Source organism: Trachypithecus francoisi, unplaced genomic scaffold (assembly GCF_009764315.1).
Source record: "Trachypithecus francoisi isolate TF-2019V2 unplaced genomic scaffold, Tfra_2.0 Lachesis_group5, whole genome shotgun sequence".
Taxonomy (NCBI): domain Eukaryota; kingdom Metazoa; phylum Chordata; class Mammalia; order Primates; family Cercopithecidae; genus Trachypithecus; species Trachypithecus francoisi.
The window spans coordinates 134,761,800-134,775,056 of NW_022681470.1; the positions used below are offsets into that span (position 1 = coordinate 134,761,800).

Consider the following 13,257-nt stretch of genomic DNA (forward strand, 5'->3'; position numbering starts at 1 on the left):
ATCGTCTTGGCGACTGCTCCTGCCTTCCCTGGCGTCTTTCTGCCTGTGTGCTCCATCACTTTAGGAGAGGGGTGAGTCTGAACAGACCAGACAGAATGAAGGCAGGATTACTGGGTTTCAGGGGGCCTGCTGGGAGGCCAGGACTTCAGGTAGAACTATACATACAAAGTATAGCTGGTCCCAACTCCCAACCCATTGGTTTTCTCAGTGACTTGTGATGGACAGAACTGGAACTGAATCTCCAGCAATCAGCAGATTCTGGGCAGTTGTTTGTGGTCTTTCTCTTTTCCTCTCTGGCTTGCCTTTAGAGTCCCAGAACTAAGCCTGCCCTGCATGTCTGTATCTATCGCTATCTTGCTTTCTAATCTCCTTTCGTGGTCTGGAAACAGGTTGCTTGGGGCCAGGCGCTTTGTGATGAGTGGGCTCGAAACAAAGTCTGTCTGGAGACCCTGAAAGCCCCTTCAAAGGATAGGAGCTAATTGGGGCAGGCGATGAAGAGAACTATGGCTTGATGGAGGATGCCAGTGAAGAGGGCTTGCTGCCATCCACTTTGCAAGTAGGAACTCCATCATTGCAGAAAGTGTTGCAAACTTTCTGAACTGGTTTTGGATTTTTTGTTTTCTACATCTTTTGTTAGATTTCTGATTTGTCTGAACTGTTGACTAGAATGTAAATAAGGTTAGTCCAAGGAAACAATTTGTTTCCTGCTCAAAGTTATAAAACATTACAGTTGTGTTCATTACAGTTAAGTACTGTCTATCCCTAAAATTTCCCCAAAATTCACTTAAATACTATGATTGCAAAGAACATCTTTGAAAACAGGCATACTTAGCCGGATGCGGTGGCTCACGCCTGTAATCCCAGCATTTTGGGGAGGCCGAGGCAGGTGGATCACCTGAGGTCGGGAGTTTGAGACCAGCCTGACCAACATGAAGAAATCCCATTTCTACTAAAAATACAAAATTAGCTGGGCGTGGAGGCACATGCCTGTAATACCAGCTACTCAGGAGGCTGAGGCCCGAGAATTGCTAGAACCTGGGAGGCAGAGGTTACAGTGAGTTGAGATCACGCCACTGCACTCTAGCCTGGGCAATAAGAGCAAAACTCTGTCTTTAAAAACAAAAACAAACAAACAAAAAAAAACGAAAAAAACCCGGCATGCTTAATAAGAGGTCTATGAATTTAGAGGGAAAATTTATGTTTTTATTCTCATTAACCCAGAGGTTCCCAAATTTTCTTGATTCACAACATCCTTAAACGTCTCAGTTTTTTCTTTGATGCTCTCAGGCCAAAGGAAATAGCCAACAATGTTGTTTATTAGGTGGTTAAACTCAAGCAGCAGAATAAGTACCAGTGTCTCAACAACTGTGTAGCTGTCTGGGAAAAAAAAAAAAAAAAGAATATATATTTTATCCTTACAAAACCATACTTTGCCTTTTTTTTTTTTTTTTCCTTGGCAGAGTCTCGGTCTGTTGCCCAGGCTGGAGTGCAGTGGCACAATCTTGGCTCACTGCAGCCTCTGCCTCCTGGATTCAAGTGATTCTCCTGTCTCAGCCTCTGGAGTAGCTGGGATTACAAGTACGTGCCACCATACCTGGCTGATTTTTTTGTATTTTTAGTAGAGATGGGGTTTCACCAGATGGGCAGGCTGGTCTCAAACTCATGACCTCAAATGATCCGCCTACCTCGTGCTCCCAGAGTGCTGGGATTACAGGTGTGACCCACCATGCCCGGCCCATAGTTACTTTCTAATAGGGTGTGTCTGCCTGTTGGGTGCTGCACAAGTTCTCAAACCTTAGAACCAGATTGGATGTCACTACCTGCATTTCCTGTTCATGTTGATTTTTATATGACCTTTGCTTTTTTTTTTCTTTTGGAGATGGAATCTTGCTCTGTCCTCCAGGCTGGAGTATGGTGGCGCCATCTCTGCTCACTGCAACTTTCACCTCCTGGATTTAAGTAATTCTCCTGCCTCAGCCTCCTGAGTAGCTGGGACCACAGGTGCACACCACCATGCCTGGGTACTTTTTTTTTTTTTTTCCCGGTAGAGATAGGGTTGCACTATGTTGACCAGGCGGGTCTCAAACTCCTGATTGCAGGTGATTCACCTCCCGTGGCCTCCCAAAGTGCTGGGATTACAGGCGTGAGCCACTGTGCCTGGCGATCTTTGATTTCTATTATAGCAACTTACTGATCAAGTGTTGCAGGCTGTGACATTGTTGAAAGGAATAGAGTGCAATCTGGTGTTGAAATGATCAACTGCAGCTGGGCGCGGTGGCTCACACCTGTAATCCCAGCACTTTGGGAGGCCAAGACAGGCAGATCACGAGGTCAGGAGATCGAGACCATCCTGGCTAACACGGTGAAACCCCGTCTCTACTAAAAAATACAAAAAAACCTAGCCGGGCGAGGTGGTGGGCGCCTGTAGTACCAGCTAGTCGGGAGGCTGAGGCAGGAGAATGGCGTGAACCCGGGAGGCAGAGCTTGCAGTGAGCTGAGATCCGGCCACTGCACTCCAGCCTGGGCGACAGAGCAAGACTCCATCTCAAAAAAAAAAAAAAAGAAAGAAAGAAATGATGAACTGCTTTGTGCTAATAGTTCCTGCAATGCCATCTGAGTTTGCCATGACATCCCCAGGGCACCTGGGCACTCAGTTTGGGAACTACAGCATTGTCTAACCTTGCTTCATCCTTTTCTTCTACACTGGGAACGTGATGTAGGATTTCTGTTGGAAGTAGATACAAAAGTAGGACATCCAGTTTGATTATGTAGCCTTCTTTGGATTGGAAACAATATGCAAAATTTTTTTCCTTTCCGTTGACCTTCAGCTAACTTTTAACATAGTCAATGGTGGCTCCTGCTTTTTGGCCACAGGTCAGTATGACAATGGAGAGGGAGCAGCATTTTTTAATATTTTCAATGGAAAACTTTGAAGATGTTCTCTCCCGTTAACTATGCCAGGCATGCCTTCTCTTGCCGATGCCTGCCTCACCCCCACCACAGAAGCGCACACACTGTTCCTCCCACTCTGGTCTCATTCTCTGTCCCTTCTTCAGAGATGCCGCCTGTCCCTTGGGTCAGTCCAAATTCTTCTCCTCATCCATGGCCAGAGGAAATTCCTGGCCTCGTCCAGGGTCAGAGCAGCCCTACCCTTCTCCTCCACGGTATTTACCCCACGTATTGCCTAATCACTCGGGAGAATGCCATGTCAACCACTGAGTGCTAGGGCAGAGCATGTTAGGACCTGTTGCTTGAGCGAGTGACTGTGTCTGGTGGTCTCCACTTATCCATGTGAGAGCATGAGCTGTTTTCCTTTTCCAGAGCTTTGAGATTGAGCTGGAAGCCCCAGGATGACAATCTGGGTGTGGTCACTGAGGGGGTACACCTCCTGTGTGCTGGGAAGACAAAAGTGAAATAAAGATGAGCCTGCCTTCAGTTCCCAGGGGTGCCCACCATGGGCTGACCGTGGAACTCACTAGATGGAGATTAGGGAAGCACCAGATGCTGTGGGCTAGAGAGAGAGAGAGAGCACGCACCTGTGAGCCTCTGTCTGCATCCATCCATCTGTCTGGCCGTAGGGCTAGCAGATCAAAGGCTGAAGGTGACAGGGGTGGCTGACTTCTTGTTGGAGCCTAGATGCTAGGGGTCTGGGGCAGTGGGGGGTGGGGGGGAACCGCTGTGGGAAGAATTCACCCAAGAAGGCTGACCTCATCAAATCTGGGCCTTAGAAAAGTCGTCTGGCTCTCACATAGGAGTTCTCACTCTACCTCTCTTTCTTGCCCTATAACAGACTAGAAGTGGTTGGTTTTCCTCATGTTTCTTGTCATTGCAGTAAGAGTGGGCTCTTGAAGTTTCCCAAGCATCTTACTTTCCTGTGGTCATGGGAAGGCTATAGGCATAGCAGTAGGTCAGTATGGTCCCTTGAAGTGCAGGTGCTGTACAGGCCCAGAGTGGGTGCAGGAGTCCCAGGCGTCTTATGGTGATCCCCCTTGTGGGGCCATGGGTGTCACTTTCTTTTCTTTCTTTTTCTTTTTATTTTTTGAGACGGAGTTTCACTCTTGTTGCCCAGGCCTGGAGTACAGTGGCACAATCTTGGCTCACTGCAGTTTCCACCTCCCAGGTTCAAGCAATTGTCTGGCGTCGGCCTCTGGAGTAGTTGGGATTACAGGTGCCCGCCACCATGCCCAGCTAATTTTTTGTATTTTTAGTAGAGATGGGGGTTTCATCATGTTGGCCAGGCTTGTCTCCAACTTCTGACCTCAGGTGATCCGCCCTTCTCGGCCTCCCGAAGTGCTGGGATTAGAGGTGTGAGCCACTGCGCCCGGCCAGATGTCACTTTCATTGGTTATCTTCAGAACCTCCTTAAAGAAACTTTGGGGTACTGGTAGCTCCCAGGTTTGTCTCATGTGTCGAACATGTCATACCTTCACATTCGAACAGACAACCTCCAACAGTTTCTTTCCTCAGGGAACTGGGTGTGTGTTAAGGATGGTGGCCACTGTGTCACGACCGTCTGTGTTGGACACTTCTGGTGTGTGTGTGTGTAGCTCACTAGTGAGGATTTCCTTAGTTCAGAGGCAAACTTAAACTGCCCAGGAATCAGATGCCAGGTTTTGGGCCACTCTATCTGCTTAGACCTGGTCTTCCCACTCCTGGGTCATGTACTTCTCTCTGCCTTGGTGTCCCTATCTGTAAAGTGGGGATGAGGCCAGAAGCAGTGTTAGCATTTTTGAGGATTTAACTGTTACTTGTGAGCTGGCTAAGGAAGGGTGTTTTGGCTTTTGCAATGGCTTAAAACACCAAATGAGGCAAGGTTGAAGAGTCAGGTTTTCTGTAGAAAACTGTTTTTTCCTCTTGTGAGCAGAAAATTCAGCTTCTGGCCAGGCGTGGTGGTTCACATCTGTAACCCCAGCAATTTGGGAGGCCAAGGTGGGCGGATCATCTGAGGTCAGGAGTTTGAGACCAGCCTGGCCAACAGGGTGAAAACCCATCTCTACTAAAAATACAAATATTAGCCAGCCATGGTGGTACATGCCTGTAATCCCAGTTACTGGAGAGGCTGAGGTGGGAGAATCATTTGAGCCCCGAAGGCAGAGGTTGCAGTGAGCCAAGATTGTACCACTGCACTCCCTGGGCGACAGACCCTGTTTCAAAAAAAAAAAAAAGAAAGAAAGGAAGAAAGAAAAGAAAATTCAGCTTCCTTGGCTCAGGGGCCTGTCTAAGCCTGCTGAGAAGGTGAAGAAGAGTAGTCACTGGCCCAGGGCACACATGAGTTTTCATCCCTTGGCTTTGCTGGAAGTCTTTTTGGAAAGAGACAAGCATGGCCCAGCCCAGAAGTTCTGGAAGTCCTTGGCCTCATCTTGCCTCAGGGGCATTGCTTCAAGATTTCCAGAACGTCATTACTTAATGGAAAATTTATGGGGGCTGCTTCCTTTTGGGACAGCTTGGCTCTGCCCCCTGGCGGCCTGTGTCCTTGTGGCTGGGCTGCTCCCGTCCCTGCCTGCCATCACTCACCTGGCGTGTGCTTGTTGTGCAGCATCAGCTGTATGTTTCTGGAGCTGCTTTCTAGAAGAAATCTAATTGTAGAAACCAAACTGCATGGCATTCCTTGGCCTCACTCTGTGTACCCTCCATCCCGGGACCCAGGCTTCCCCAGTGCCTTTAGGCCTCCCCTCCCCTTGGCCCCATCACACTTGTCCCCTTCAGTCACTTTGAACTTGCTGGTCCTGCTACATGGAAGCCCTCTCCAGCCGACTCCACATGTGAGTGGGGTTTAAACCCCACTGACGTGTTTCCTTGTCTGTGATGCTGTCCTTCTGCCAATACTTGTGTCCAGTCACTTGGTGTGTCTGTAATCTGTCTATGCCTGGACCAAGACTGGTACACTGGACCCAAGGTTCCCAGCAAGCTGGTATGTGGCTGGTGTCATTTGTTCCTGTGTCTTCTCCTATCTCACTGGCCTCCCATCTCCACAGCCTAGTCCACGAAATTGTTTTATGTAGCAAATTCTCCATTTGGCACTTTAAAAATAGGATTATTTGCCAGAACTACATTTACAAAAATAGTTTGTGTAATCCTGGTTTAAGTAAATTACACAAAGTAATTCACTGGCAGCTCGGGTGCCTAGTGTGTGCCAGGCATAAAGCTGCTTCTGCACCCACTAAAAGTTCATTGCAGAATGATATCTCCACTGAGTTCTTATGTTTATTACTAGAGATGCTTGTTAGATGCAGTCAGCCCCAAGCTTTCAAAGTTTTTCTTACTACTGGAACTGAGTTTAAAAAGCCGACCATATATATATACTTTTTGCCAGTAGAAAAATGTCACAAAAAGGATGCAAATGGCCAGTATACATCTGAGCAAGTGCCTTTTCTCATGACTCATCAGTGTGGAAACTCAGTCACTGCAAGGGGTGGGTTGTGTTTCCAGAGGGCAATTTGGCAGTAAAAACGTGCATACTGTTGACCTGCAGCTATACATCTTGGGGTTTGTCCCACTGGAAAAACTGGACAGGTATTCAGAACCACCATTGTGAAGATGCTTGTGGCAGGGTTTGCAAAGTTGGGGTGGCCTTCAGCAGGAGTTGTTCAGGTGAGGGGAGGTACCAGAGCAGGTGCTCAGACAGGCACTGACAGCAGGGACCTGTGTTGCTACTGGGGGCGTGCCTTATAGTTAAGAAAAATGGTAGGTCTTGGCCGGGCACGGTGGCTCACACCTGTAATCCCAACACTTTGGGAGCCCGAGGCGGGTGGATCACGAAGTCAGGAGTTTTGAGACCAGCCTGGGCCAAGATTGTGAAACCCCGTCTCTACTAAAAATACAAAAATTAGCGGGGCACGGTGGTGACCGCTTATAATCCCAGCTACTCGGAAGGCTGAGGCAGGATAATTGTTTGAACCAGGGAGGCGGAGGTTTCAGTGAGCCGAGATCTCGCCACTGCACTCTAGCCTGGGCAACAAGAGCAAGGCTCCGTCTCAAAAAAAAAAAAAAAAAAGAAGAAGAAGAAAATGATAGGTCTAGTATGGATTCATTTTTGTTTTATCGGCAGTAAACATGCAGATTTTTTCCTCAGCAAACCTGCATTATTTAAGTTACCAAGAAAATATTCTTAGTAAGTTTGTGGCTTTGCCCTGAGCACTTGGCAGTGGGCTGAGTGAACCATCCATGGGTGGGTGGACCTGGCCTTCCTGCTTCTCCTTGCCTGGCCCACCAAATGGAATTACTGACTTAGCTCGATGCTTCGTGTGTGACAAGTGCAAACAATTTTAATGTAAATGTCATATGTAGGAGTCTGCAAATCATCCTCTTCCACACTCAGGCAGCATCTCCTAAAAGCTCACAGATAGGTAAAGGGATATGCAGGTTTGTGAGACGTGGTGCCATTGTACCTCCTTCCCCATGATCTTCATAGTTCCCAGAGCCCCTGCTGGTTCCTAGTGGGCTCTCACCACCTCACTCTGCCTCCTGTGTTGGTATGTGGTCTCCTCCCTGCTGGAGGGTAAGTCTTTGGGGAGGGGAGATATTGGAACCCTTTCAGTCAAAGCATGGGGTGGCCCCTCTGGTCAACCTGGCCAGCTACTGCCAGAGAAGCTCAGTCCTTGGAGACCACAGCCGGAAGGACTTGTCATTCTGAGCAGTGCCCATCTGCTAACTGATCTCTCACAGGGACTATTCTCTTCCTTTGTAGAGTGCCTGGTGAAGAATGTGATGGGATCACTAGCATGTCTGCGGAGAGCGGCCCTGGGACGAGATTGAGAAATCTGCCAGTAATGGGGGATGGACTAGAAACTTCCCAAATGTCTACGACGCAGGCCCAGGCCCAACCTCAGCCAGCCAACGCAGCCAGCACCAACCCCCCGCCCCCAGAGACCTCCAACCCTAACAAGCCCAAGAGGCAGACCAACCAACTGCAATACCTGCTCAGAGTGGTGCTCAAGACACTATGGAAACACCAGTTTGCGTGGCCTTTCCAGCAGCCTGTGGATGCCGTCAAGCTGAACCTCCCTGTGAGTAGTGTGGGCAGGGCCCAGGGCTGCCATCGTCGAGGTCTCCTCCTGCATGTCTCCTGGTCAGGACAGATCCTGGGGGAGGGTAGGAGATGCATTTGGAGTCGTGGTGAGAGCTTCACGGCCCTTGAGTGAGTGGTTTCAGCAGTTCTAATCAGTTGAAATCGGGGAGAAAGAACAAGTTAATTGGCTTAACAATAACTGGTTTCTTAGATACTGGAATCCTGGGGAAAATTGTGTAGAGGTTGAAGCAGTGGGAGAAAGGAAGGCCTACAGATCTACTTCCAGTTCCATGGTGAGTTGAAGTCAGAGCACTTGGCCATCCTGGCCCCTTCCTTTCTCAAGTGTGGACATAGTTGATCAAGGATAAGTAGACGTAGTTGATCAAACTATGCTAGAGGGGGATTGGCTTGCCACAATAGCAGTCACCTAGCATCATCGTCACTGTCACCCAGAGCACGCAGTGGGGAAAGGTAGTGGATTACCTCCCAGGGAGCGCAAGTACATGGAGGTGACCCCAGGTGGAGAAAGGTGGCTGTGGCTGCAGCTGCACAGGCGGTGTTGCCCTCCCTCCCTCTGACTGCAGCACACTTGCTCTTGTGCTTTTTGTGAGCCCACCACTCTTCTCTTTCCCTAGAGAGTTTTCCATTTGCCCATATCCCTAGCAAACTGTTCTGCAAGCACAACTTGTATCTCCAACTGAACCTCAGGGAGCAGATGGAATAAATGCTTTAGTTTTTTTTCTTTTGTTTAAAGCACCAAGGACTAATTGTCTTTAAATTGTCCTTTACTGTTTGCTAAGTCCCGTACACCCCCTGGCAAGTGCATTAGGTGGTTGCAGCCACTGACCCAGGCTGGAGCTACTCGTGTATAGGAGCGACCTTAGCCTCTGCCAGGCATCCAGACTCCCAAGTTTAAAGCCATTGTGTCTGTAAGAACTGTCTGGTGCTATTGGTTCACTGAATACGTGTCGTGCACTCGGGGGAAGATAATCAGAAGAGGGCAGTATGTGTCTGGGTCTTGAGCTGGCTCAGGAAAGGTATGGAGGCAAAAGGGGCCCCACTCTCTATTGACCAAAATAAGGAGTGGAGGCAGTCAGCTGTGTTGGCCTGCGGGAGGGAGACTGTTGGGGGAGCTCACTGTACCAGTCTCTAGCCGGGCAGGGCAGGGTCCATAGTTGAGAGTGACGTTCTCAGAGCAAATGCACAGAACCAGGAGAGAAGGAGCTGGGGGCTGGAGTGGAACCCAGAGCGCTGTGAGGCCCTTAGGGGTTGGGGGGAAGGCAGAAGGCCTACAGAAGAGAGCATTTCCCCAGATTCCAACATCAGAAGCTACAGGGAGGTCAAAGAGATGAGGATTCCGACCTGACCGTCCTGTTGACCTTTAGGAGGGCATTGGTGACCTTAGGAAGAGGTGACAAAGAAGTAGAAACCAGATTTGCGATGGTGTGAATGCGAAGGTGAGGATGTGAAGCCACCATTTCAAGAAGCTTGGCTTTGAAGGGAAACGCATCAGTGCCAGAATAGCAGAGGGGTCAGCTTGTTACAAGAAAACACAGTGGGAACTGAAGCAGGGAGGGCTGAGAAGGTGAAGACAGGAGAAGGAAGGGCTGGGCGACTTGAGATTGCCGGGAAGCAGCAGCATCCCAGGTGAGGCTGAGGGAACAGTGCTGACCAGCAGGTCAGACAAATATGGGTGGTTGGTTAGGCCATGGGGTTTGGGAGTTCAAGGTCAGTCTCTGAAGTGCAGGCCAGAGAGTGGCCAGGACATTCTTGCTCCGGGCAGAGTGTGAAGCTACCTGTCCCTATGAGTGTTGACGTTGCCCTCATTAGCTCTGACATAAGAGGAAGGGACTGATCCATGGTGGCCCTGATCTGATGTCTTCAGAGATGGGAGAGTGAGGAGCTGAGGAGGGAGCTTGCTGGATGAGAGTGGTCTCAGGGCGTTTGGTGGGGGCTGAGCTAAAGGGGATGCTTGATCAGGAGCATCGTCATGCTAAAGCTGTTTTCCGGGGACTTCCTTCTTCAGGAGATGTTAAGGCCACCCCAAAAAGTATTCCTTGTCTGTTTTCTGACGCCTTCTAGGTCTTCACCTGCATTTTTGTTTGTTTGTTTGTTTGTTTTTGAGACGGAGTCTCGCTCTATCGCCCAGGCTGGAGTGCAGTGGCCGGATCTCAGCTCACTGCAAGCTCCGCCTTCCGGGTTTACGCCATTCTCCTGCCTCAGCCTCCCGAGTAGCTGGGACTACAGGCGCCCGCCACCTCACCTGGCTAGTTTTTGTATTTTTTAGTAGAGACGGGGTTTCACGGTGTTAGCCAGGATGGTCTCGATCTCCTGACCTCGTGATCCACCCGTCTCGGCCTCCCAAAGTGCTGGGATTACAGGCTTGAGCCACCGCGCCTGGCCTTCACCCGCATTTTGATCTCCTGTCATGCCCCTAAACCTTACTATCCAGGCTGGCAGTTCCTCTTCCTCCACTTTTCTCTCTGTCTTCACCCCAATTCCTCTTTACTGTTCTGTTTGCCCTTGAGCCATGTGACACACTGTGGCCAATTCAGTGGCCTTTGGCCATAGAATAAAATCTAAATTTCCACTGTGATAGATCTATTCAGACTTGGTTCTCTTGGTGAAGGAGGTCAGAGCATAGACAGTGGTGTCGATAGTCTGCTTCCAGTCTCCCCTCTTGACCACTTGCCTAAGGTACCCAGGTGTGTACTTGTAGCCCCCACCCCTAGGGCAGTTCCATGACCTGTGCCAAACCCTTACATGTAAGCAGGTGGCCCTTGTCTCTTTCTCGTGGATGTCAGAACATCTCAAAACCCCACACCCGTACCCTGTGCTGGCCTTTCCAACACTCTGCACTACTATTCCCGAGCAGGGCCTTGGTGCTTGCTGTTAGCACACCTGATCTCTCCTCCCTGCAAGAGCCTCTCCATCTGCAGCCTGTGCCTCTACCTTGGGACTCCACTTGGATTTGGTTCTGATACGCCACTCAAACTTAATTACGGGAGCACCTCTCCCCAGTCAGGGTGATGGCTCAGAAAGTTTGGCTCTCAGTGGGTCAGGCCAACAGCCTAAGCTGGTCTAGTCATCGGGGGCTTGCTGTCTGGGTGCAGCCCCCTGCCTGGCCCTCTGTGATTCTCACACCTGGAAACTCAGGCACTGCTTAATCTGTCCCCACATTCCTTCTGTGGTTGTTTTTAAAAATGAACTTAGTTTTAGAATAGGTTTAGATTTAGAGAAAAAGTTGTGAGAATGATGCAGTTTGATTTCGGGCACTTTAAGACATTTACATCTGTTATCTGGCTCCTTCTGTTTGGCACTTAGAGAATAAGATCTGGAGGTTTGAGGGTTGGGATGGCGGATTTTTTTTTTTTTTTTTTTTAAAACTAAGGATTGTAAAGGCTGTCCAGATTTGTCATTTGGCAGTTAACCTGGTCGTTCAACTGTATCTGGATACTAAAGAATCCTTAGTGGTAGACTATGTGCAAGTGAAAGAAACATGAGTCCAGTGAACTTGACTAAGGGTGGAAGCTTATGCTCTGCAGCTCTTCATGGTGACAAGGAGGCAGGAGTGCCAGGGCCAAGGGTTAAGAGTGGGCTCCAGCATTGGCGCCAGGGGAATTTGCATTTTATGGACATGTAAAATTTCAAATGGTGGGGACAGGTAGGACCTGCCATGGATTGTCTTACTAGGTGAGAATTGCTTTTTAAAAGGCTGCCTGGTTTTCCCCTTATTTATTAAAAGTAAAAGAATATTTTAGCATCTATAAAAAGAAAAAATGTGCATTTCAATAAAGGCAACCTGTTCTAAGGTAGAGCAGTTGGAAACTTGTATGTTTCCCTCTGAATTACTCTCCAGCATTCAGGAACCCTTCCCCACTCCACTGTATTTTGGTGTTCCCCCTCGAGATCACTTGCTGATGCCAGTAGGAGCTGTGGTTCCCGTGGATTTACCTGTGCAGCAGCCAGGGGTGAGGTCCCCAGGCCAGCCTGGCCAGCCCAGCGTTTGTGCTGCCTGGCTGCCTAGGTGACACTGGACTTTTGCTCTCTGCTCTCCAGGATTACTATAAGATCATTAAAACGCCTATGGATATGGGAACAATAAAGAAGCGCTTGGAAAACAACTATTACTGGAATGCTCAGGAATGTATCCAGGACTTCAACACTATGTTTACAAATTGTTACATCTACAACAAGGTGAGATATGGGGGTGGGTGTCCAGCTGCCCTGGGGAGAGTGGAGGAGAGGCGACGGCAGTGGGCATGTCAGGAGCCCGTGGGCAGGGGTGTTGGGTGTGGCTGGGCTTCGAGTCTGGCAAGAGGAGACCCTTGGAGGTAGAGGTAATGAGACCTGTGGTTGTGCCTGTGGCTGGGTGTGGGCTTTTTTGCTGGGAGGAGGGTGCTGGCCATGTTGAACTTGCAAGCCGTCCTTGTTAGCCTGAAGCATGTGCTTCTGGTGCCCTTGGGATTTTGGTTCCTGAGCATGTCTAGTAGAGAAGGTGTGAGGAGAATAGTGGCGACTCATGACAAAGTCCATTTGGGTGATGTAAATTGTTAGGAAAGAGCCTGCTAAAATGTAGTTGTGCAGAGGTGTGCCCAAACAGACCTCCACGTGAGAGAGGGTGTGATGGGGCCGGCGCAGAGCTCAGTTGCTCTGTGGGTGATGGTCTGCTGGAACTGTGGACATGACTGTCGATAACTCTTGGCCATAGATGAAGTGTCCCCCCGATCCTACATGTAGACCTGAAGGTCACTTCCTAACCCCGTAGCCAAACCTTTCGGCTCGGCTGTGCCATGAAGCCAGATCATTTGTTTACAGTTCAGACCACAGATGTGATTAAAATCAACCCTTTCAAATAGAACGACTCTGGAGGGAGACACTATACAGAACTCAGCTTTTGACCTCTGCTGGTGTAGTGGGTAAAAATGCCCAGAAGAGATGGGTAGGTGAGTTTCTTGAAGTTTACTGTGTTTTTTAAAGTTTCAGCTCTCACCACTTAGGTTTGAGCAAAATGTGCAGACCAGGCTCTCAGTTTAGAACTGAGTGGGAACAGCATGTTATAGATGAGGTGACAGAGTGGGACCCCTAAACTAGTGTGAGATGTGCAGTGCCCAGAGTCCTGGTAAGCTGCCATGGGGGTACATTGGGGAGCATTGCTGGGGCCCTGCTAATGTATCATGGCAAAAAATCCTGTGTCATTCAAGTATTTCTGGTGAAACTGAATTGTGTCAAAGGAGGGCCCCTTTCAG

The 13,257-nt window shown here is 49.2% G+C and overlaps 1 protein-coding gene across 1 annotated transcript in view; it reads left to right on the forward strand.

The window, feature by feature from the left end:
• The window catches only part of BRD4 (bromodomain containing 4), a 101,868-nt gene that overhangs the window by 56,086 nt on the left and 32,525 nt on the right, over positions 1-13,257 (forward strand). Inside the window, 2 exon segments of the mRNA XM_033198027.1 lie at positions 7,688-8,006; positions 12,068-12,205. Of these exon segments, the coding sequence (XP_033053918.1) occupies positions 7,722-8,006; positions 12,068-12,205 (423 nt within the window). The 5' untranslated portion in view covers positions 7,688-7,721.